Genomic DNA, 26,075 nt, shown 5'->3' with positions numbered 1-26,075 from the left:
TTCCTTTACAGAGGTCAGAGCAGCTCATACAGGTTCTTCCTTCCTCCATTTTGTCTTTTGTGATGTAAGTTAGGCACAGATAGAATGAATGGCCCAGAGCCATGCTTATGGTGGAATGTGGATTTGAAACTTCAGCTCCTTAATCATACTCTTACCCTATAACCTCTATTCTACATAGTAGTTCAGCCCGTAGTTCTATACCTGCAGTATCAGAATAAAGACCACAGCTGTGAGCACACAAGGGAGAAAGTACCACCAAAAAATTCAGAGGATTTACTCCCATAAACATGCATAGAATTGGGCATTCTTCCTTCATCCAGAGTCACTTCTGACAATTTTCTTGAATAAGTGAAGTCACACACAACATTGCATATCCAGCCTCTAGGAAAGTCATGCATACCAGCCCCCCCTTGATTCTTCCCACAGCGTAGACATTCACAGGTACATATCATGAACCAAGCTCATGATCCCATATCCCTACACTACAGGAATCTCTTTTTTGCTAGTCTGCTTTGTTTAGAGGTTCCGTAGTGCAGGAAACAATGTCTAGAATGGAAAGTGGTATTTGTTTTCCCACCACCACTTATGGCAGTTGAGTCTTATTATCAAAGGAACAGTCTGGGAATAAGGACCTTCCCCACTTGTTTATTCTAGCAGAAAATGTAAGAGTCCCAAGTTGCTGCAAGTATGCTCCTACTAGATAGTTTCCATGTTGTTAATAATTCACTTCAATCTGTCATACGGTTTCAGCATTTTTTCCAGCTCTGGATCAGATCTGTGCTCGTTTCCAAATTTCTGTTATCCTTACCCTATTGTACTATTTATTGAATGTCCCAGGCAATGATCATATTGACTTTTACTGTGTCATCCACCTTGAGTCTCAAGAAAAGTGGACTATAAATAATCAAAATAAGAAAATAACATCTGGAGGCCTTGCTTCTGCGTTCTGCTATTGGCCTTCTAGAATAACTGGATGCTGGGCTATCTAGATAGGCCACTGGTCCGATCCAGCAAGGCTCTTGTGCTCTCTGCCTTCTGTTATTTTAAGCTCTTATCAGTGAGCTGGAAAGGCAGGGGTGAAAAATTCCTAACCAGTATACTGTCTTGGGGAAAGCTCAAAGCAGAAGATGGGAGGTAGCACTTTGGCCACTTGGTTGCCAATATTGTGTATCAGAGCTTACTTTCACACCCATTTGTGGGTCACAGCAAGCAAGAAGGAAGGAAAGGCTTCTATCTCATAGCAATGATAGTGTCACAATCACCAACAAAGGAGGGATGACACACCTGTCTGTTCCAGTAGCAGCACAAGTGAGTGTTGATCCTCCACTTCTCTACACAGCCCTGCTCCAACTCTTGGCCATGTTGCAGAGAGTGAAGAAAAAATGCTTAGGTTTCACATATAATAATGAGACAGCTGCACTTTTTTATTGCAAGCTGAATTGCAAGTTGCTGGTGGACCTCAACACTGCATGCTAACATGACAGCATTCATGTGCTAAAACCGCTTAACATTAATGTTTTAATTGTCTGAAACAAGTGATTCTTCCCAGGTTCTCTCCTACATTTTTTACTGAGTCATCTCAACATCCCAAAACTGATCGGTAGATATGCATTAAAAATGTATACTGCAGCACTTATTTGCTACCTTAACTAGCAAACTAAACATGTCAAGCATTGCACAAAAATTCACACCATCTTACTGTTAAGTGCATCTTTGTCTACTTTATTTCAGCACAGTGCCCCAAAATCTAAGCAGTTTTTTTAAAATCTACAACACAAAAATAGAAAATATTCAGAATGCACAGAAAACCAGTCAACCTGAAAGTGATCAAAAGATCTCATGAAATTTTATAGTAAAGCTGTGATCATGGATGTATTTCACAACACAATGTACAGAAATCTGCACGTTTCCTGTAGAAGAAAGAATCAATCCTCAGACTTGAGCAAGTCGTTCTAGGACTCTTCGATAATCCGAAACAAGCTGCTGGAAGGTCTCATCTAGTTGCTTGTGTTGCAGGTTTAGGTCTATTTGGTTCAACTGGTTGGTTAACTCTTCCGGTCTCAAGCATCTTCTCATCTTAGCAATCTCTCTCTGCTTTTTCTAAAAAACAACACACACATTTCACTGTTAAGACTGAACGGCAATTTTTGTACATTTAAAGTAATCTCAGAAATCCAGTTTTCAGGTGGGTAGCCGTGTTGGTCTGTAGTAGAACAGTAAGATTCAAGTCCAGTAGCCTCTTAAAGAACAAAAAGATTTTCAGGGTATAAGCTTTCCAGAATCAAAGCTCCCTTCTTTAGATCAGATGATATCTAAAGAAGGGAGCTTTGATTCTCAAAAGCTTATACTCTGAAAATTTTTCTGATTTTCAAGGTGCTCCTGGACTCAAATCACAGAAATCCAAAAGGCTCAAGAATGGATCTTTGTCACTCCAACAAAGGGCAGTCATGACTAAAATTCAACTTCCATAGCACCCTGGACCTCTTTAAGTGCCCTCCACTTAAACCATTTGGTATAAAGTACTTTAAGAACTAGCAAGCTCTTGCTTGTATCTCTATGGTTTAAAGGAACAGTTTGACAATAAGAAATCTGTCTCTCAACTGCCAGGCTGCAGTTTCAGAATTAAGGCCAGAATTAATAATTCATAGGAAATGTGAGATCTCCTAAAAAATTTTTAACTGAAAACTACAGCAGAGGCTGCAATTGGAAATCAAACAGCAGGAGAAGTAGATGCTTAATCCTTTCCCTTTCTGCAGTTTTTGGTTTTAAAAAATCACCCCTACCATGCTGCTTTTCCACCTGCAAGTGAAAAAAAAAGATGGCATCCCCACCTCTTTCGCCCAAAAATCAGCATTGAAGCAGTAATGGTGAGCAAACAGCAGAGAAGGGGAAAGGGTTAAGAAGCCCCCCCCCCTCCTAGGCTCATTTGTCTGCTGAAATCAGCAGCACTAATGGCTGCTTTTCATGTTTTTAAAAACATCCAACAGTTCAAAAACACAATCAGCCTGCTCCTTATTTTGAAATTGACTAGTTTTTTGGGGACAGCTAAGCTACCATTGATTTCTACCAAAGTGTACTTAAACACCAAAAGCAGCTATAGTGTACCACAAAACATTCAGTCCAATATGTGCTCCAGTTCCAGGCTTAATCCTAGTAAACTCAGCTGTGGAGTTCTCTTGGCCTTCCTTGTTTTCACTTTGACACCTTGCCTTCTCTGCTGTTAACCAACAGCCCTTGAGAGTAATTTCTAAAATAAATCTGCTTTTGCTCTCAGTTACTGGTAGGGAAACAAAGTACTGCATAGTGTGTCCATTATATGCACAGGGATTTTGAGCAGCCCTCTTCCAGCAACAGCTCTCCATCCCCTAACCCCAGAGCAGCACCTGGTGAGGCATGTGAAGGATTGCAGATAGAAATGAAAAAAAAATCAGTCTCTTCCATGTCCTCCCTGTGGGCACACCTGCATGCACAAGCTTCTCTGTATCATTGCTACTGAACACTGTTTTTTTTAATGAACAGATAGAATAGGCATAAAATACACACCATGGAAAGATAATTTCCCCACTAAAAACAATCCTTCCATCCTGTACAGAGCTGTCCTCATAAGGTCTGCAAGAAGAGGGATCGCTTCTTTCTAAACCTAGATGTTGTATTATACTGCTGTTAATACTCATCCAAAAATTTTAATGCCACAAGCAGTAAGAGACCAGAAACTGGATCCTGATTCTATACTATGTGAGTGCAACATGTTTCAATTTTTTGTTTATCACAGAGTTTATAACACTGGTTGTCTGGTACTGTGACCAAACCCATACATAGAACAATGGGTTGGATCCAGACTATTTCTATTAGCAGAATGCTGCTTCCTTTCCCACTGATCGCCACAAAATCCTGGTATTGGAGGATAGAAAATGCCAAGGAACAATAAATGGGGGTCTATAAGATGGAAATTGGTGGAAATTCCTTATTCAGTCTGGATCCAACTCCATGGTCATAAATGGTGCATAAATATGCATAAAACTTCACATAAACATTTTTTAAAAGTACAAAGTAATAAGCCACCTTGTAAGGACCCATCAGTCTTCTTTTTATATCCAGTCTGTAACTTCTAGACTGCTCTGGATTACCCATGTCTGTTGCACGCAATCGTAGGATTTCATAAACCCGTCTTGTATGTTGCTAACAAACAAGAGAAACATTATTTTCCACTCTTTATATTAAAAGCACTCTTTCTCAACTCCAACATATCTAACTTTCTCTTGGTATAATGTTTTTTTTTTTTTACATAGGTTCACTGTTAAAATTGTTTCCTCAATATTTATCCACTGGCCCCAATTCAGAGACTTCCAAACATTACAAAACTGGCTGCTCTGTTTTCAGGGTTGAGGAACAAGAGATTTAGCTGGTCAGTTACCAAGAGTGGTGGAAACTAACAGTGCAATACTAAGCAAAGTTACTCCAGTCTAAGCCCACTGACTTCAATGGGCTTAGACTGGAGTAACTTGTCTGAGGATTGCACTGTAAAGAAAGCAGATTCAATCCCCAATGCAATCCAGGCTTTCTATTCCCGCCCCAATACTACAATGTTAATGTGTAGATTTCCTAGCACACTTTAGCCAATAGGCCAGAGGGAAGAGAAACACCCCACTTCCATTGAACTACCCAATGGATCCTGAGAGACACTTTGTGCAAAAATCTCTCAAAGCACAAAAGCACCATTCAGTTCCAGAGCAGGTATCTTTCAGCTGTTGTACCAGGAACAGAGACCTACTACTAAATGTTAATGTTTTTCCCTGTGCACCAGCACTAAGGAGAAAAAAGAAATCTGACTCAAACAGCTGTTTCTAGATTGGGACGACTGTCATTCCTTTTTATTATTTAACTTCACACAGTGACCGCGTGAACAAATGCACTGTTAAAAAACCCTCCTCGAGTCTTCCTTTCTAGGAATGCAGTTTATTCACATGTTTCTCACTGACTGGCAATTCTTGTTTAATCTCTTCTCAAATCATGTTTGTCTGCTTGCATTTTCCTTTGATGTTCAACTGAAGAACCAACCAGAAATCAGCACCGTGAAGCTAAATGCTTCATTTTCTGGAACATACCATTAGTCAATTCTTTGCATTAATTCACTGCAATATTCAGATCCTTCTTGTTTCCTTCTGCTTTGACCAGATTTCTTCTTTAATGTTTTCAAAAGTTGAATATCACATTTTCCTTTCTAACCAAGTCATTCATGAGATGTTCAGAAGGCAACCTCTCAATCACTGCCATAATATAGCAAGTGACCATTTCCCCCTCCTTCCTGTTCATCCTAAAATGTTTTTGCTGTTCTTATATTCTCTGAAAGCCCTGAAATAATTCTTCTAGAACATTGGAATCGTAGATTCCAAAACGTATTACTGAATCCTTTACCACCAATGCATAATATCTGCACTGAAACTCACCTTACCAATTGACATCAGAGCTCAAAGACAGATTGAATTTCTCCAGTTGTTGATCAAGATATGGCAAGGGGCTTTATGAAAACCACATGGTGTCTTCTAAGAACATCATTTGGAACCCAGAGAACTACTTATGGTCCTTTAGGAATTTCTGCCCACTTAACAGAACTTTGTTATATGGAAACATTTGAACCCTTATCACCAGGGTTTTTTTTCCTGGGAAAAGAGGTGGTGGAACTCAGTGGGTTGCCCTCAGAGAAAATGGTCACATGGCTGGTGGCCCCGCCCCCTGATCTCCAGACGGCGCAGAGGTCAATCTAAACTCCCCTCTGTCTGGAGATCAGGGGGCGGGGCCACCAGCCATGTGACCATTTTCAAGAGGTTCCGGAACTCTGTTCCCCTGTGTTCCCCCTGCAAAAAAGCCCTGCTTATCACTAGATAATAAACTGCCCACGTCAGCGCAAATCTTCACAACATATACCTTATTTACTTTAAGCTTTTGCTGTGCCTCTGTTACCATCTCTTGACTGAAACCTTGCTTGAGCTTCTCCGGGGAAAAGCAAGGCAGATCTTGACAGAGCTTCACTAGGACAAAGTCTCGTACTTTCACATAATTTTCAGATGGGTCTTCAGCTAGAAGAATAAAGTATCAACATCTTGAAGATTTTTCCCCTTTCCAAGCAGCATGATGCACTCATTAAGTTTCTGAAAACAGCATTGTTTCATTATACATAATGCAGTAAACATTGCAAAAGTTCAGAAGCATGTACTGTAAGACAATACAATATAGCCCACTGAAATGTGTATAGGATTGTCTCGTGTTTGCTGTAAGACTAGTTTACCCCTTGGCCGTTTAAGCAGAAGCAAACTTGGTGGAGGACATTTTTTAGTTTCTAGATATAACATTCATTTCTACAGTACATCTACCTTCCAAAGTTCTGCTAAATATGGCCCAATACAGCAAGAATTCTGAAGATTAATTTCCTCGGTGAGGATTTAAACACCCTTCCCTCCTCCTTTCACTTTAAAGACACAACATAAAGCCTTCTGAAGTCAAAATAAAGAGCCATTAGCTATAGGAAAAACAGGAGGCTTTTCACCGATTTAATGGGCTTTGAACATTGCTGTCTCTAACAGCTACACTTTAGCTTAGAAAATGGGAATGTTCTGTAACTTGCATACTAATGAACAATCCTTGACCTGTGTTTATAGACTGGCATTCTTGGTTTCTATTTCCCTTTTACATTTGGAAATTCATACATTTCCTTTAATAAAATTAGAAACAGCTTTGAAACACACAAATAAATATCTAATTATAAATTATAGGGAAAAATATTTGGTATTTGAGCATATGCTTAACTTCTTACTTAAAGAACTTGAGTGAAGCCATAAAACTATTATTAAAACAGTCTTTGAGACTTTCTTTGATACTTTACATTCACATACAGTAAATGCTTTATTGTAGCATAAGCTTTTGAGAACCACAGCTCTCTTCGTCAGATGCATCTGATGAAGAGCTGTGGTTTTCAAAAGCTTATGCTACAATAAAGTTGGTTAGTCTTAAAGGTGCTACTGGACTCTTTACTATTTTGCAACTACAGACTAACACAGCTAACTCCTCTGGTTCTATGAGTGAACACTTTGTTATCCAGCACTCATGGAAAATGAGGGTTGCTGGTTAATCAAATGTGGCAGAGACTCTAGCTTACTGCCCAGTCCTGCCTTCACCCAGAGGAATCCACAGCTACCAAACCTCATTCCCATTGGGAACACCATGGAAACAGTCCTCACCCTTGGCAGGACCCTTCCCCCTAAGCCATCCTATACAGCGGGCATACAAGTAGACCAGATGCTCAGGAACCTGACAGCTCAAGGTAAGCTGAGGAGGAAGAAGGGACCTGACGATGAAGTCAGCTGGCAGTGCTGGCTGTCAAAAGCCCAGCAATGGTCAGAGGCATCAAGCTGGCTAGCTGGAAGCAGGGAGAAGTTGGAGTGGGGTGTGTGTGCGTGCCCAAAGATGCAGGGGTAGAGTTACTGAGGGGAAAGAGCTTTTGCTGGGCAATACTGATTAATGGAGCATTCTGAATAATCTGGCTTTTACTATACCACTTTTTAGACAATCGACTTACAAAGTGGCTCATGTTAAAGAAACAGGCTTACAAAGACATAGGGGAAGGGGAGTGGAGAGAAGGTAGAGATATATTGTAGCCCTCCTTATTTAGTAACATTTTAAACATTTCTATATTTGCATGCAAATATTTCCAAATAATGGCTGCTTATAACTGCAGCAGCCTGAATATCCCTGACTAGCTCGATCATGTCAGAGCTTGGAAGCTAAAAAGGGTCAGCCATAGTCAGTACTACGGCAGGAGAGTATCAGGGAAGGCTGGGATTGATATGCAGGGGAAGACAATGGCAAACCACCTCTACTCATCTCTGGCCTTGAAAACCACATGGTCCTTGACAGCCCATTAACACCACCACCACCCCTACCCCGAACAGGTCATACATTTTCAAAACATTATTTAGGTGCTTGCCATACTGCACTCAGACTATGAGTGTCCTCTGGTAGAATGTTCTTCATTTACAGAGTTAAGTCAGCACCACCAATAACCATGACCAAAATCAGATTTTTACAAGAGCTCGACTTCAGTTTGCAGTAGCCCAAATATATTACTTTGAATCGGGGCTTTACATTTCTGAAGCTATGAACACGCTGAATTGCTGACATGTAGTAGACTTTTTTTTGCTACAACAGGGACTGAACAGCATCTCTTGTGGCAGGTATGCTGCAAATCTTGGAGCAGAAAAACTAAGGAGACAGCACAGCAAGGGGAATCTGAATAGATGTGTGTCATCAAATCACAGCTGACTTATGATGACTTCATGAGTTTTCACGCAAAAGACCTAGGGTGTGGTTTCCCACTGCCTGCCTCTGCATAGCAACTCTGGCCTTTCTTGGGGGTCTCCCTTCTAAGTACTAACCAGGGCCAACCCTGCTTAGCTTCTGAGATGAGGCTACCTGAACAGGTATGCTAGGGAAATCTCCACTGCACACATGTTGGGATTCCTTTCTGGTAAGCTAGTTCCTATAAGTTCTCTTTCATCTGAGAAAGACTTCCTGCACTGGAGAATGACTTTTGGATGAAGAAAGGTTTTCCCCAAAGAAAAATTTTTCTTTGTATAAAAACGTGGCAAAAGAGAGTTGTAGGAGCCAACATATTTATTGTTTCTTCCCCTCAGGTATGACCACAGCCAATAGTCAAAGCATTTTTATATCACTTATCCAAAAGAAATAATGTCTGAAGCAGTTTACAGGAAGTGCCTCTAGCTGTAATCAATGGGTTGAATCCAACCATACACGAAAAGAGGTTGTTGTGGATTTTCCGGGCTGTACAGCCGTGGTCTTGGCATTGTAGTTCCTGACGTGTCGCCAGCAGCTGTGACTGGCATCTTCAGAGGTGTAGCACCAAAAGACAGAGATCTCTCAGTGTCACAGTCACACAGTGTCACAGTCACACAGTCACACACAGTGACACTGAGAGATCTCTGTCTTTTGGTGCTACACCTCTGAAGATGCCAGTCAGAGATCTTTCTGAAGATGCCAGTCAGAGGTGATGCCAGTCACCTCTGAAGATGCCAGTCAGAGATCTCTCAGTGTCACACTGAGAGATCTCTGTCTTTTGGTGCTACACTTCTGAAGATGCCAGTCACAGTTGCTGGCAAAACCGTCAGGAACTACAAAGCCAAGACCATGGCAATACAGCCCGGAAAATCCACAACAACCATCGTTCTCCGGCCGTGAAAGCCTTCGACAATATACATGAACAGAGTTTATGAAAGGGATCTTTGCCACCTTTCTTTTCCCAGGACAGCCATCAGTATTCCCTCCACAAAGCTGCTCTGGAGGACTACAGGACCCTCAGAAACCAAGTAAGAAATCAGCAAAAACAGCCTTGTGTAAGAGTTCAGGGTGTGAAAGTACAATTATTGCCAATTCCAACTTCAATCCACGACCTGAAACTCAAGTTGTTCCTTCAGAAACAGCTCTCTAGGAAATGCAGAGGAAGGAAAAATCCACCCTTCTGTTTTAAGAGTAACTGAAATGTACACAAATAAGAACTGCAAATTAGTAATACATTTCTCTTATGTGAAAAGATACGGTAATGGTCCAATTCGCAAAGTAACAAGTTCAAGAAACACACCTAGATTAACCACTTCAAGTTCACTCTAAACCAACAACTATTTTATAAATCCCATTACTTTGTAGATCTGACTCAGTATGATGCCCCCTTTACATAGCTAACATAACTTCCAATGCCATCTTCCTTTCATAATTTCCTGTCCCCTTCATGTCTGCCCAGCACAATTTTCCCCTAAGAGCAGCAATGAGAAATGGATGAGTGGGAGAAATTCATCTCTCCTCACCTTTCAAGCTCCCTGTTGAAAACAGCATGCTCCCTGGCCGATTATTCTACAGGGCAATTTCAAATCTGTTTTAGAGTAGTTTCACAGGAAAACACACACACTCCCCATGCTCCGTGCACTAACGCAGAGGCCTGCTGTCCATCACTGTATGGACGAGCTCCATTTCTATGGACTATCAAGGGTAAGATGATGTAATGCATACCTTAAAATGCAGATAGAATATTCTGCTTACACAGATGTACATTTAAACCTAAGTCTGTCTTTAGTCACCAATTTGCATCAAAATGCTTATATTACTTGTTCTGTAGATGCTGGAACGAATCTGGAAATTTCACAAGTCTTATTTGCTCGACTAAATCTTGAGCAGCAGGTGGAGAAGCTTCTAGCATGCAGAGGATGCGTCAACAAGCCATGTGACTTAGCTCTACAGCAGAACAGGATCTTTTTATACTCGCCCAGCACCAAAGTGCAAGCAGTATTTGCGATTCAGAGGATTTCCAGAAACAGTTTGAGACACAATGGGAAGTGCTACGGCTATTGTACTCCTCGTTATGTACATACTTTTTGGGTTGCGCAAAGGAGCTCTTGACATTGCAGCCAAACATGTTATGGGGGGTGAAATGTATCATAGGTATCCTTGTAGCACATTGGCATCTTTTTGTCCCCACTAGTTCAGTTTGCCTTTCCTTGAAATGTAGCCTCTTGCCCACAGTTTCTTAAAAAAGAAGTAAATGGACTCCCCCACTCCTATTTAAATGTTGCTGGACCAGACCTACGTACTATCACTCCAGAACCTTTCAAAATGTACAACTAGTTCCATACACCCAAAGAACTTCCAGAGGTAGTTAAGGACATCATGAGGGAAGTTTTCAAACAAAAGATGAATCATAAATCTCAGCAAGAATTGATTGACAACTAGGACTCCTGAAAATCTCAGTGAAGGGTTAAGCCCATTGCTTGTTTTCAACTTGAGATTCTACAAGCTCTCCTTTAACAGTCCATACTGCACTGCTCTAGGACAGTCTTCTACCATCTCAACGCTGACTCCAATACATTTTTCTAAAGTTTACTTTTCATGTTCACGCTATGCGAGTTTTCATACATTTCATCTGTGGAGTCAACCTGCATATAGTCCTAGTGTTTAGAAAAACTATTCCCCCCCCCAACCCCAATTGGTGTTTTCTGATCTGGAGTTTTGTAGCCGCAAGCTCTACAGAGAGTTTCAGGAACTTAATCTCTTGTCAAATCAGCTGTGCAACAAAAAAATTGCTAATTAACTAGTAATCCTTTCATGTAAGGGATTGAATTTCCATAGTGTACTGTTCTCAGTAAGGAAAGGATTTGAAGAATTACATTATACGCTGTTCTGCTATAAAGAAGGATAGTATTAACCTTGACCCTCTACTTAAGTTAATCTTTGAAAGATCGTTTAATTCTAACAGATGAATTCAGAAAGTTATGGTACTGACAGTCAGCGAGAGAACAAAGTTTCACATAAATGAATTCTCATCTCCAATGAAAGACTCATTCCCATACCTGTTATATCAAGCACTGTAGGGGATGACATATAGTATCTATGAACCGTTTCTAAAAGCTGAGCCCCATGACCTTCTCCTTGGAACGGTGGCAATATCAACATTTGGCTGCAGAAAGAACAAGGGGGAAAATGTTCATGGAAAAAGAACTAAAAGCAGTTTGAAAGCCTTTACTGACACTTATTTCCAATAACTTACAAGTTGCACCAACATACCCCCCAAAAAAGAAGAAAAAAGAAATATATTCTACTATGAGTTTGAGCTTCCTTTCCCATTTTATGTATATAAACAAATAAATGCAAAGCCAGACAACAGACTTTTACATTTTTTAAACACACAAAATAACACCATTATCAGACAAAGATTGAGAACTTCTAACAGTTCTCTCGCCCGAAATAAAAGGCAAGGCACGTGTTACGTTGCCAATTACCTTACACGTGGCCGGGTTTTGTCTGGGTACACATAGTAATTATAGACTGTCATATAGCCTACGGTCGCAAAGAGCGTCGCTCCGTCCTTATTATACTTCTCAAATCTGCAGATAAAACAGAAAGCCAAGCAGGTCAATTACAGTCGCGCTCCCATGCAGTGTCCATTTTCTTTTCCATTCTCTGACTGAATTTTCAGTGTCAGCAAGCTACTCTGTGAGGGCCCAATGGGTACACCTGCTATGTTCTGAATGTACAATTCACTTAATTGGTGTGCAGCAACTTGGATAAATCAGACCTCTTTACAGCACTTCAGCGCACTTGCCTATTATGAAGATGAATAGGTGGCAAGTAAAAGAAAACACAGGCAAAGCTCATTTTACTGTTTAAGCCCCACATTCAGGGCTCCAGTGGACAACAGTATTTAATTTGGCTCTATTCTCAAAGGTCTCGCAAAGCATAATGGATGCAAACTCCAGCCCAATAAACAATAGTTTTCCTTTTCCTGGGAAAAAATATCGTTATACTGTCCTAAATAATTGGCCAGCCACAATTAAAAATGCAGCCCTTTGTAGAGGTAATAAGGTCTGCTGTTGCTTTAGAACTGTACTTACACTAGAAAGTAGTTCCATCTCTCGTCATCTACGTCAATAAAGCTAGCTGTTTCAATAAACCACATCAAGAAGGTCTGAAGCCTTTCATGATACTCTCGAAAGCCTGGGCATGTCATGTCAGCCTAGGGAAAAAGCCAGGAGAAGTCAGGTGAAACTCTTCACAGAAGTGATGATAGTGGAACATAATGTTTCTGTGGGAAAGGACTTAAAAGCCAAGTGGTTTTTGCAAAAATAAATATTTTTCATTTATTGCAAGCAATCACATGAAGGTCGCTGAAACTAAGACGCCATGAAAACTGTCATTTGGTGACAGTGAGGCTTTGTGGCTTTTTTTTACCTTGTATATCTGGTAAGTTATGTCTTCACCAGCTTCTCTGTTGTGCACAGAATATGTGTGTAGTAATATTCCAAATGGCTTGAAGTTCACATCCTTTTCCAGTAGACACACAAAGTCATCTGTACTCCTGTTAAAACCTGGAGGAATAATTTCTCTAATTTTACTTTCTAGATCATCTGCCTGAAAATCGAAAGGAGAAATTACAATAAATTTCTTTTTAACAAATCTACTGTTCACAAAAGATTTATGAATATATAGTAGTAGTTCTGGGATTATTTCTATAATACACATGTAATGACATATTTATACCCTTTGCTTGTTGATGCAAGGTGGCCTGACCTTCCCATAGTTTTGCAGATGCCTTAAAACACAGACCAGACCCAGAAACAAAGTTATTTATTTGTATCATATTTGTGTTCTGCCCTCCCCACAAGCGGGCTCGGGGAGGATAACAACCTTAAAATCATTTAAACCCTACAGACATGGATATCAGTGATGAATGCCCCATTGTGGTCCTTGCCAAAGTTAAGAGTACAACTGACTAGAGATGGGCACGAACAGCAATACGAACTAAAAAAACCCCATGAACAGCCCAATCTTCTGTTCGCGAACAAGCTGTTCCTGAGGCCCCATTCTAAACGAACAGGTGGTCATTGCAAGCCTCGTTCGTTGCTGTTCGTCAAGCCAGACAGTCTAGCACCTGCAATCAATTCCCATGGCAACTCAGGCAGGGATTGTCTGAACTCTGTCTGAATTCCTGCTGTTGCCCTGGAAACCCCAATCCAAGCCCAATTTAGCTTGACAGGCAGATCTTCCTTCCAAGTGTGGACTGGAGCTCCAAATTTGTTACAAGAGGAAAAGACCGGGGGGGGGGGGGCTCCCAGCTCTAGCTTTCAGGGAGAGACAGCTGCTGTTAGAGACAGGGTGAGTGCATTGGAGCTTGAATTTTCTTTGTGTGTGGTGGGATAGGGATCTACCCCTTCAGGTTCCAGGGCTGTGGCTAGGCTCTGGGGCCAAGCTATTATTTATTACTGGTACCTTTTCTGCTGCCTGCCTAGGTAGGGTTTCTGGAAGTGGTGTGGTAGGGATCTACCCCTTCAAGTTCCAGGGCTGCTGCCAGGCTCTGGAGCCAAGCTATTATTTATTATGGCTGGAGGAGAGCCTGTTGGCCCCCATGAACAACAAACACCATGTTCAGTTTTTTCTGTCTGTGCCCATGTCTGCAGCTGACCCACCTCTGACCTTGAATGTTCCTGAAAAGTGGACAGTAGCTCAAATTGATCAAGTCTGCCCTTCCGAGTAATCTACCAGAAATACTTTAAAACGACATTCTGGCTTGCCAGTTTCCAAACTTGTGCAGAAGAAAGCCATCTTCCTCCTTCCCAAAGGAATGGGATGGAAACAAGGAAGCACTTAACCATTCAAATCATCCCTGTCACTTGGAAGCAACACACAAACATTAATTACGGCTGGGGTTTGTCTTTCAGCTGGCTTCCACATAAGATAAGGCAGAAAAGGGGCTAAAACATACATGGTCAGATAGACTCTTGAAAACTATTCCAAGAAAAGTTAGTTCAATGTGTTAAATGAAATGCTGTCATTGAGAAGTTAAATTTTCTGGTTCATTAATGATACTTCCCCATTAACTCAAAATTCTAGTTCACACTGCCTTTTTCACTTATGGAATATTTCACTAATGAAATCTTATTAATTAATCAATCATTCCCTCACCAAGCATAAAGACAAGTGGTTGGAGCTTAACCAAGGCGGGGAAGGGGGGCTTAGCCAAGGTAGGGGATTTTCACTGAAAGCCCTCTCATTGAAAAATCTGCTTAACCAGTCCCCACACTGCTCCTAGGAATCCTCAACCTTCATGGCTGCGATTTCAGTTACAGGAGGCCACAGGGGAAGAAGGGAAGAATCCTTTCATGCACAACTCCACTCATGCTAAAAAGGGGCCCACTTAATATTCTCCCACACTTGTACTCTTCTATCAACAGTGTCTGATGTCCCTATGGAGACAAACCCCGGAGAAGAGATAAAGAAAGATAGAAATGCAGGTTAGATTCTTTCCTTGAACAACTTCCTTGCAGTGCAATATGTCCTGGCCAAACACCTCAACATCCTATACTTACTAAATGCAACTTTAACTTGTCAAATATTCTGCTACGTGTGTGCAAGGGTCTTAAAGTGAGGAGTACCTTCTGTATCTATCATTCAATATGGAGATCTTTAGCAGATAGTCTTATCACTTTTTCTAAGCATGTTTGACCCAATCTCACATCCTGAGCTAAGCATTAGCACCCTGCAAAATGAGAGCATTTAGGTAACTAATTGGCAGCACCAGGATAAAGACTAATGCTTTCCCAACCTGTAAATGTAAGCCAGGATTCAAGAAGAATCCAAATATACAATTGCTAAGGAAATACAGAATAGGGGTTCTGAGCCAAAAATACTTAAAGCATTAAAAAAAACACACACATTAAGATACAAGAAAAAAGGCCCACACGACTAATTGTTCAACCTTAAATTAACCAAAGGATGGGGAAATGAAACACATGCATTTCACCACCAAAACTGAATCAAGATTAAAATCAGCCTTGTTAAAGAGCCAAAGTGAATGTTAGAGACTATCAGCTGAGCAGACAGCATAATCCTTTTCAGGCCCCCGAAAGACCACTTGATTGAATACATTTACTACTTCTCTTTAACCATGAATATTTGATGAAGTTTCACAATAACGTATTGCTGCTTCTCACCAGGCAATAAAACTTAATGAATTGGTCTCAACTTAACAAAACCCAAACCCCCCTCAATACAAGCCCTAAAAAGCCTGACATTACATTCAACAAAATGAGCTTACGTTCTATTCAGACCTCGGGCTGAACAATGAGCCCAGGTTTTTACTTAATGGAGTTTGCCGTGAGTTCAGCTGTAATGTTTGTATTGTATCTATTTCCATAAGGACTGACACAAGAACACTTTGTGTTAACTTACTAAGCAGCTCTTTCACACCGTTTACATGCAAGAGGAGTATTAATTCTAAACAAGACCCTTGCTACTTAGCATTCAAAACAGGGAAATTAAGACGCTTAGGACAAAATACACTACAAAAGGCTAATACAACATACTACTAATTCTGTCCTTTCAACTATTTTTCCCCCCACTGCCCCATGCCCAGTAGAAGCAATGCACCTGCAAATGAATAATACTTTACCATTAGCTATATTTTTGGGATGCAGAATATGGATGGCATTCAGCCCAAGCACACTTCATCCTTAAATGCTTTGTAGCAACCAACATTCATATTTAATCAGCTTTAATTTCCTAAAGAGACATTACATAGTCTCTATATGCCTCTACGGCATTTGTTTTAGAGCCTATTTTAAGAACTTGTATTTCACAAGGAAGCTCATTATTTAGAATGGTTTTTTTTTCTATTTTGTCTGATATAATATTTAGCAAATACGCTTTTGCATTCTACTATGGACAAAGGCAATTTGAATAATCAATATCTTTTCTCAATCGAAAAGCATCTTGATTAAAAATGTAATTAAAATATGCCTGCAGCTGTAGTACATTGTTAAACTAGTTGGTTAAAATTATAAACCGCCTTTCAATTAGAAATCGCCAAGAAGGTTCACACAAACACAAAAATCCATTTAGATATAATAAAAACGTAGCTAAACACAATAAAGTACAATAGAAACCAATAGAAGACAACAGTCCATCACTGCCGCTACACCTGCCACATCGTATCTTGCAGATCTAACTTAAAGGTCCTTCAGAAAGGGCAGACCTTCAAACTCATCTGGAAGGCCTTTAGGTAAGTAGCCATTCTCAGCTCCTAAGGGAGAGAGTTCCAGAGTCAGAGGAAATTGCTGACAAAGTCCCCCTACCAGGTTCCCACTGGCGAAACCTCTGCTAAGGCTGGCTCCACAGGAAGAGTAACATTTCAAAAATCATAAAGGAATAGTGGCAGATAACAACTGAAAGCGAAAACTGGAAAGTGGCCATAGCTAATTTAATATTTCTCCTTTGGATGGATGACCAATGCCTAGAGAGGATTCTCTTTTTCAAGTGTTTCCAGTAGATGGTATTCTATGCAAGGGTGCAATTTTGTTTACAATGTTTTAAAGATGCAAGAGCATTTAAGAGCCAGACTGGAGCATGGAAAACAGAGAGACCTAAGACAGCCAGTGGCAGAAGGGATCCTGTTCTTACTGGTGTATTCTGGTCTGCCTCCACTCCAGTCCTCTTAAGTAAGTTCTCATCTGAGAGGTGGCACATCTGACAAAGAAACTATGAATTAGGAGATCTCCCTTTAATAAGTGGCTGTTGGACATGGTTCACAATAGTAAGGGAAAGACGTTCTGTCTTATGCTCACAGTCATTCATTACTATACATTTCCCAGAGCTGAGCTCTCCCACTTAAAAAAGGTTCTCAGAGAGAGACAAGGACAAGGGAGAAAGAAGTACTCAGGACTAAAAGGGATATACAAAAAGAACAGAAACAGAAAGATGAAAATGGCAAAGTAGGGATGGAAGAGATATGGAAGAGATAGCAAGGAGAAGAGTTATACAGGAGGGGAAAGGGTTGCAGGAATTAAAATGGGATAGAAGCACTGAGAGGACAGAATGGGAAAAGGAGCAAGTACAAACGGCACACTGTCATCACCTGGTTTCCAGTAGACAGCTAATAATACCGAGCTGAGCAAGGAGGCCATCACCTTTAACTGTACTGTAGCTTTTAAGTACAATAAGCCAAACTGTACTAAAAGTACAACGAGGATGAGGGAGCTAGTTGAACCAATAAGGAACAAGTAGCGACCAAGGTAGTGAGACGATTACAGCAAGCAGGTCCTACGAACAATGGCACAGCGGACAGGAAGAGAAGCCCACTTCTGGTCCTCTGCAACAATCCACATACTAATTGCTGGATGTAACTTTTTAAGGCTCTAACAAGCTATTGGACACCTAACATTCTGCATCTGGGGCTTTGTGCTTTTCATCTCTGTAAGCAAGTTACCAAACTGTACAGCAAACAATCTAAATAAAACATTTCTCACAAGTGGCTTAACTCATTGGTATGAACTTGCTTTGAAAACACCACTACCAGCTGTGACCAAAGCTGACTTCAACAAAGTCTGGAGTTTGTTTAGCTTATGAGAATCCAACTTTTTTTTTGACAGTTATGTCAGATGTTGCTTAGCTGGACTGATTGACAAAATATACAATTCTTTCTTTTGTATTGTCATGTTGACCTTTTATTCTAAAAACTATTTCTAAAAGCCCAGGAATAATTAGGTATACTATTTAAGAAGATAATCAGAAGCACGTCATTGGACACATGATATTGCTAAAACAAGAGCAAATGATTGAAAATTGCATGGACTGTTCTCATATAAGCGTATGAAATAGCTAAATAAGACTGTCAGATAAACCATTCTCTCCTATGGGACCCTTTGTTCTGACTTCGTAAAGCTATTCTTACATTCCAGAACACTGGGAGAACTCTATGGGTCAATGTGGAGCACTGCTTTTATAATCTGCATCTTGGTTATGTACTGCTGAAGCTGTATATCCAGTTGAGAGGCTACTTCCTGGTGCCAGTTAGTTTAGAAAGGTTTTAAGAGCCTTTAGAGGATCTGAGAGAATATACAAAGAGTTTCCATAAGATTTCATGCCCTGAATCCTGGGCATTCTAAAGGAAGTTTTGATGGGCCCTAGAGGAAATGTCTACATTAGCAAATATGTAACCCTCAAATGTGTAAATGTCTCCAAATTCCATACTTTAATTTTATTGTTATGCTTTTTAAAATGGGCACACAACATAGAAGAGGAAGCAGAGGAGAAACAATGTCCAGGGCGAGGATTATTCCAGGGTAGTTTTCTATGCCACAAGAGCACAGAAAGAAGATTAGCATCCAGGCCCCCCCCCCCAAAAGCTGGGAAGTGCTTCACCATTAAGTCAAGGGTTATTCATGGAGCTGTAGGGCCAAAGCCTAGCCAAATCAATAGGACCTGGAAGATTGTTCTTGGCTCCCCCTATTTCAAAATTCAACACAGCAAAGATTTGGTCTTTGCAACCGTCCAATCCTGTAAAATGTTTGTGACATAAGAGCCAGCTCTTCTAGAAGCACAAGGTTTTGATTTAGGAAAAGAAGAAATTCTAACGGCTCATTCAAGGACAACACACCATAAAGTGAATTATTGTTTAGTTAGTTATGGGAACAAGGCAAATTAACAGTGCAGTCCTAAGGTGATTAAGTACCTATTTAACGAAAAACCTTTATCTAAAGAAATTTACTTGGGAATTAATTATACATGCACCACCCATTTGCAATAGAATCACACATACAGAGGAAAACTGATGATACCAGACAAGTACAAACCCTGGGTATACCTGAGGGCCACATTTGTATACAGGAAACCACCAGTGCAAATTTATGTAGAATTACTCCAGTCTAAGCCCAAGAATGCTTCTTTGGTTCTCTAACACAAGGGCCGACAGCACTGAACTTGCTGGTGATCTTGTGTTTAGGAGCAAAGTGTGCAGGATACTTATTATCTGTGTTCAATTGTAGCTTTGTTGCTCTTCCCTCCCCCAACCTATGCCCTTCCTCAAATCCTGTGTCCTGCTACCCTGCAACAGTGAAGCCAGAAGCAAAAGACTGGGGAGGGGGACTGTTTGTGTCACACATGGATAAAGCGAAAGCTTAATGCCGCTTTCTTTTTCCCGCTTAACAAGTACAAGTATTCATTCAGCTGAACAAGCAGCCTCACATTCAGGCAGACACTTGAGATGTTTCAGGGAGCTAGTCTTCATTTTAAATGGGACATTCAAAACAACTAGAATGGTCACTTTAGGACAGGGCTGTAAGCACAGGAATTTGACCACAGAACTTAACATACAAATAAGAATACTGTGTGATCCAAATGCACTTATACAGCCTTTGCATCTGTACCACATGAGCACAGCTTTCTTCATGACGGAGTTCATCCTGGTAGATGTTTGCAAAACTTCATAAAGGTCGCTAGGACTAAACTACACAATGCTTTAAATGCAGACTTAATGTATATATGAATATAAGAAATAGATTTATACTGTGCTTAGAAAGTGCTTTTCCAAAGCAATTCTAGAGTTATAGTTCATAACTAATTAAGATAAACTGTAAGTAACTAAGCATAGATATGCTGATTCAGCCACGCCGCTCCCCCCTTCCCCTTCCCCCTGCCGCCCAAAACTTAAGCCCAGAAATCTGCATTCTGAAAAGGCATTCAGCAATAATAGAAAATTCATTTTGCAGCATATTATTTTCACTTGTCCTCTTTCATGGATATGAGGTGGATGGGATTCCATTTATAAAAGCAGGCTAACAATAATGGTATCATAGTCACAGCAATGTCTGGGATTTCCAAGGATAGACAACTCAATACAGCTGTAGCCAAAGCCTTTGAGCAATCAATTCACCCATGGCAAATGAAACCTGTGAACTACCTACTCAGATGAACAGCTAAGAAAAACAGTGGCAAATAATGTATAAACTGAAGTTCCAATAACTGTGAGCAAACAAATGCTTTTATACAACATGTAGGACAGCTAAAATTGCATCTTATGAGAAGCTCTTCAAAGACATGCTTCTGATCTAAGGCAAAACCTATAAAAGTTAGACAGTGGAATACACAAGTTTCCTTAAACATGCAGTTTTATTTGCAAACATGTCACAGAACTTTCCCATCTAAGCACACCAAAGTGGAAAGACCACCAAGGGTCATTTGGGTTATGAAAACTAACATCATTTCCATGTAGAAATTCAACAGTTCTTATCTAAGCTGTTAATTGCATTGAAAGAACCCAGAACAAATGAGATAATCAAAAGCTATGGAAAATTAGAAAAAGATTCATATACAGTATCTAATTTATCATCTAAGAAAGATGACAACTGAACATAGGACTTTACCTCCACACAGTCAAAGTTCTCATTAACTTTGGATGTATAATCAATGCGAAACAGTGTTGACAAGTTCCCAGCAATGTAGTACAAGAGGATCTTCAGTCCCTTGTAACCAAAGGCAACCTCACTATAAGAGGGGGGGGAAAAGAGGTTAAAGACACACCCTTTTATAGTTTAATTACTAATTAACTTCACCAAGACAGAAAAAGGTAAAGATATCACTCCTCTTAAAGCTATGAAGCATTTCCCACACATAGAAAACTATAGCATGTGAATCAAGAGCACTGCCGCAACCCTTGTGGAAACTGCACACACATGATAAAACTTTCTGTATACACTTCCTGCATTCCACTAATTCTGATAGTATTTTGCCTCACAAATGCCCCTTCTTTGGCAAACAGTCAGTGTCAACCTCTAGACATGAATTTACTGTAGCAAATATGGTAGACAGATGTGTAAGGTGAGGGATGCAGAAAGATAAACCCTGTTAAACAAGGTCAGAAAAAAGGGACCAAGAATACTGGCAAATTAGTGGAACTCATCACATGACTATCTAACCAGACAAGTATTTTTGCAGAGAAAACCTCCTATGGAAGAAATTCAACTTTCTTTTAAGTAAACTAAACATTCTCCAGTAAGTTTTTATTTAAGTATAGCAAAGTCAGAGAGCCACACATATTCATCCAAGGAATTTGACAATTCTTGTTCGTATTGCCTGTTTTTCTCTTATGTATGGAGAACCTTGTTGGGCAATAACATACACAAGAGTGTTCGTAGCAAGTTACATACGTAAGACACCAGTATAAAAATCTAACCTCTCAAAATTCAGCTTATTTCTGATATTTTCTTATATCACTTACTCATCTCCAAAAACTTGGTGACTGAACTCAGGATGAAATGTTGTGCTGTCATCTTCCAAATCCTCTGGAAAACGGACTGATGAGAAACAGCTGAGTGTAAGTTCACAGCTATCATTAGTTTAACAACATATTTTATTAGCTCACAGGAAGCCCACAACAGCCAGTTGCATTCCTGCACTTTTAAATTATAATAAGTCCTGCTTTTTAAATCATTAGTCTGTCCTGCTTTTCCTTCAAAACACTATGCCCATTCAAGAAAATAACTACAATTCAGATAATTGGGTAGGCAGAACTGCAGTTTACCTCATTTCATAAGTTTCCTTAATCTTTTACACTATGCAATCATAACATTTCCTGACTTCTCCTTATCTTTAAACCTCTTCACAAGACAACATTTCCCGCAATTCTATGCAGGAAATTCATCTTTTATAAAGCAGTTGTCAGTGAAAGATGAAATCATTTAGGATAAAAAAGCAAACAAAAAATCAACCAAGGTGGAGAACTGTACGAGCAATTCCAGGATGCAGGTGACGAGTGCATTTCCATTACTGCACAAGAGGCTTTGTTTTTAAGAGATATAACAATTTTACAGTAACCTGCAGGTTGCCATTTGTCAATTATCTTTGTGTAGTCTTTGTTTGTGTAGCTTGGCATTGCCATGAGCCTGCAACACAGCACATATTTCTTAATATTTTACAGATGAGAAACACAAAGATGAGAATTACTTTCCCCAAACAGGCAAATTCAAAGCTAAACAGATAACTGAACCCAGGTCTACCCAACAGGTCAGTAATTCTAAGAGTAATAATATTTACTTAGATAACTTTGAGAGGCATTCAACAGCCAATAGAAAGGCTGAGTGCTGTCTGTGTTCTCATTCATTTCTATTTCACCCCAAGAAACCAAGCTATAAAAACAGTTTTATACTGGCAATCCCATGTTATTACAAATTTAAAAAAAAAACAAGAACAGAAAAAACAATAAAGCTCTAATACTTCAAAACAAGAATTCAAGTGATCATTAAAAGCACTGTTCATGTCTCAAAGCCACATCATAAAATCTTACCTAATTTTAGGTGAATTGCTTCATTTGTATTACATTTGTACTCAGCCAGTTTCTTCTCCATAGCAGAGAGCCCTAGAGCAAATATATTAGGCAAGTAAATTCTCCCTCCACAATTCAAAACTTATTCAAATGAAGGGTCTTCCTGGCTTATTTGACATGCTCTAATTTAATTCTCTCCAGATGACTGAGTGCTTTAAAAGACAATTTGTCACATAAACACAGAACAAGTGAGTTTCATCATGGTCTAAACTGTTGAGAAACTATACAAATATAGTAGCCAGCAGGATCTTGCAGAACAAAACTTACATAAGGCAAATTAGGAAATGCCACTCACTAGAGGGAAGAAAGACTGTTTTTAGGCAACCGAGAAACTTTATGCAAGATGGTTCTTTTTGGTCACAAATGACTAACTTATTTTTGTAAGCAAGTAATTGTTATGGACTTGTCAATCTAACATAAGAACAACTGATCCCTCTTGCCAGACACTGAAATTTAACCCCTATCCCCAACACTGACACACTCAGAATCCGTAATGTCTCTCTTGCATGGCTCATGCCCACAGCAAAGACCTTCATAGAAGGACCCTGTGAACAATCAAACCTACATTAACAGTGCCCTCCTAAATAGAATTACACACTTGTAAACCCACTGATTTCAATGGGTTTAGCAAGGTGCAGCTCCATTTAGGAACACACCCTAAATCTACTCACCGGCAGCTCTACAGCCTCACGGCTTTATAAAAAATACACTCAAAGGGTTGTCAGGCAAAGTTTAATAACAAATGACTGAGGCTAAAGGAATTTCAGAGAATCTAGCCCAGTTTTTGCAACATGACAGCTCAAAATAAATTAGCACATAAAAGACAGCAAGTTATAAATGCTCAGCCTAAAGATGCATAAGAACTGGCAATGCAGTAGCACTAACAGTGAAATCCTAAACACTCCAGTCTAAGCCCATTGAAATTAATGGGCTTATACTGGATTAACTCTTCTTAGCATTTTACTGTAAATCAGACTACAAGACATTTGACGGGAAATGCTGCCCATATAGCCTTACGTACCAAGAGACATATTTGCATTGTGAATGATCCATTTTCACTTTTCCATCCAAGAGAAGGAATCTGCAACTGCACCTTTTCAAGCATAATGAAAAGCTTACTTGCCCTAGCAAACATCCATCACTGCCATGATCTCTACTGTTCTTATTCCAGCCTGAAGACCAGGGATATTGTAGTTGCCCCTTTCTGCCGCTGCTTCCATCATTTCATTACCACCCTTTTCTATCCACAGTATAGCAAAGTAAAATAATGTCCGCTACTTCTGAGAAAGCCAGTTATGACATTTCTGTGCAGACCCCATTCTCTTTTTGGCCCTGCAAAACTGTTTTATTCCAATGAGTTTTTGGAGTCATGTAGTGGTTTTGATTTATTCATTTAATAGTTATGTTATCTGCTGCTTAAATTGATGGTTTTATTGTTGTTTTAGTATCCTGTCCTCCAAGGGTAGCACAGGGGTGGGGGGCACTTGAGGCTGTAACAGGAAGGGGAAGTCAAAATAAAGTTATGCTCCACAGAGGGAAATCCCTTCCATCTATAAAACACCACTGTGCAATCCTTCCCAATAAATCTTCCTGAAGTGCTCACAGAATCTAGACACAACAACAGAACACCACTTTTCTTCAAGTTTAGAGAAACAGTAACCAACCTTTTCAACAATCCAAATGTATGCAAATGTACTTCCCTAATACATACTACAATGCAGTATGCACATTCAGGAAGCACAGGAAGGTAATCCTGATTCATCACTACAGCCCAACCTGTGAGATCTTGTCCAGATGTACTAATTAGTCCTGTGACCACCATCTACAAGTTGGCCATCTACCGCTTATAGCATCTCATTACAGAGATGCATCATTAACTTGAAGTCAATTAAACTATGCACTCAAAACAGTTTTACTTACTCTGTTAAGAATTACTTCCAAATAAGTGTGTGTAGGACTAAAGCATAAATAACTTACAACTTTCCATAACTTTAGAAAGTGTTACATGTACTTAAATGTAAACCATTTAAAAAGGCACAAATTGGATGAGGATTTTGCTATGAGCCACTATAAGCAAACATTTACAGCAGTGATGTATAATGTCTAATATTAAGCCAAATAGAAGAACAAAACTTAAATACATACTAGGTCTTGCTTTAATCTGCAACGGTTTAATGGGTTTGTTCATGTTGAAGAAGAGACACTCCAGCTCAGCAGTTACAAAACCCACTGAAGGCCCACCAAGATGCCAATCTTTAATTTCTAAATGGAAAATTTCTCTTGGTTTTTCTGGCAGGCAAGTTACCCATGAAGTGCAAACTGGCCTTGTTCATCACTCAGAGTGGGGCATTAATATGTCTAGAAGAGCAGTAATATAAGCAGTTATTATTTATTAGTCCCTCCAGTTCGTTATCATGTGGTAAAATAAGCAAACGACTAGACTAGCATCACGTCACCCTGTTACATGATGGTGCATGCAGACACTCCTCATAACAACAGACGTGAAAGGCCCAATTCGCACTTCATAGGTAACTTACCAAACAACTACACTAAAAGAATTTCTGCATATAAGAATGCAGGATTTTGGTAGGCCTTTTAGCAGCTTTCTCAGGAGCAGCGTTAAGGGAGCCTCCCCCCACCATCCCAACATAAACCAAAAGTCTGTCAAGCAAGACCCAGAAGGACTTTCCCCTAACAGCATCGCTTACACTTTCCCGGGACAGGCCGCTGGCTGGGCTGTCTCTGAGCCGGCGACCTCCACAGCCAGCCACCTACTCCCAGTCTGGCCCAGAGAGAGGCTGAAGGAGAGGCAGGAAAGGAAACCGAGTGGCAGACGGAGGGCCCGCTCTGCCTGCCCTTTCCCGGCTTCCACTCCCACAGTCACCCTCCTCTGCTTACCCGCCATTTCCGAACAGCGGCGGCCTCGGCGCCAAAGACGCCCGCCGAGTCAGACCGAATCAAGCCGCGCGCCCACACGCCGGAAATGATGCTACGGAGGCCTCAAGGACGCACTTCCGCTCGCTCTAGGATTGGGCGGGGAGCAGGGGAAACGATGGGCGACGCGACAGCCGCCTGCGCATGCTCAGTGGCTGCCAAAAGTTTACTCTTCCTCTTGGACCGGACGCTGGTTTAAGCGGTCTCCAGGTGCTGGGAAACTGGGAAGGGGAATTTTTTCTAGTGTAAATTTTTGTGGAGGTGTGCACCAAGAACGTTTCAGCAAACATTATAAAAAGTAATAACTTGCACGAAGAATCCTGGTTGTTTATATTTATTACGAAAAGAAGTCCCAATCCATACAGTCGGATTTTACTGTGAGATTATCATGTTAAAGCTGTGATACACTTACCTTAGTTAACTAGGGAATAAG

At 40.3% G+C, this 26,075-nt stretch overlaps 1 protein-coding gene across 2 annotated transcripts; it reads right to left on the bottom strand.

The window, feature by feature from the left end:
• Window positions 1-1,824: 1,824 nt before the first annotated feature.
• On the bottom strand, window positions 1,825-25,681 carry HAT1 (histone acetyltransferase 1). 2 transcript variants are annotated; one of them, XM_054971556.1, is made up of 11 exons: window positions 25,607-25,681; window positions 22,670-22,741; window positions 21,605-21,680; window positions 20,751-20,871; window positions 12,787-12,966; window positions 12,450-12,571; window positions 11,838-11,942; window positions 11,409-11,515; window positions 5,926-6,077; window positions 4,063-4,179; window positions 1,825-2,100 (listed from the first exon to the last, which is right to left on the bottom strand). In XM_054971556.1, exons 1-11 carry the CDS (start codon window positions 25,611-25,613, stop codon window positions 1,933-1,935), a joined length of 1,227 nt encoding a protein of 408 aa, XP_054827531.1. In that variant the 5' UTR covers window positions 25,614-25,681; the 3' UTR covers window positions 1,825-1,932. The 2 variants fall into 2 exon arrangements, with proteins under 2 accessions (XP_054827531.1, XP_054827530.1); XM_054971555.1 differs by lacking the exon at window positions 25,607-25,681 and adding an exon at window positions 23,730-23,754.
• Between the last annotated feature and the right edge of the window lie 394 nt (window positions 25,682-26,075).

Source organism: Eublepharis macularius, chromosome 2 (assembly GCF_028583425.1).
Source record: "Eublepharis macularius isolate TG4126 chromosome 2, MPM_Emac_v1.0, whole genome shotgun sequence".
NCBI lineage: Eukaryota > Metazoa > Chordata > Lepidosauria > Squamata > Eublepharidae > Eublepharis > Eublepharis macularius.
This window is presented reverse-complemented; position numbering and strand designations above follow the sequence as displayed.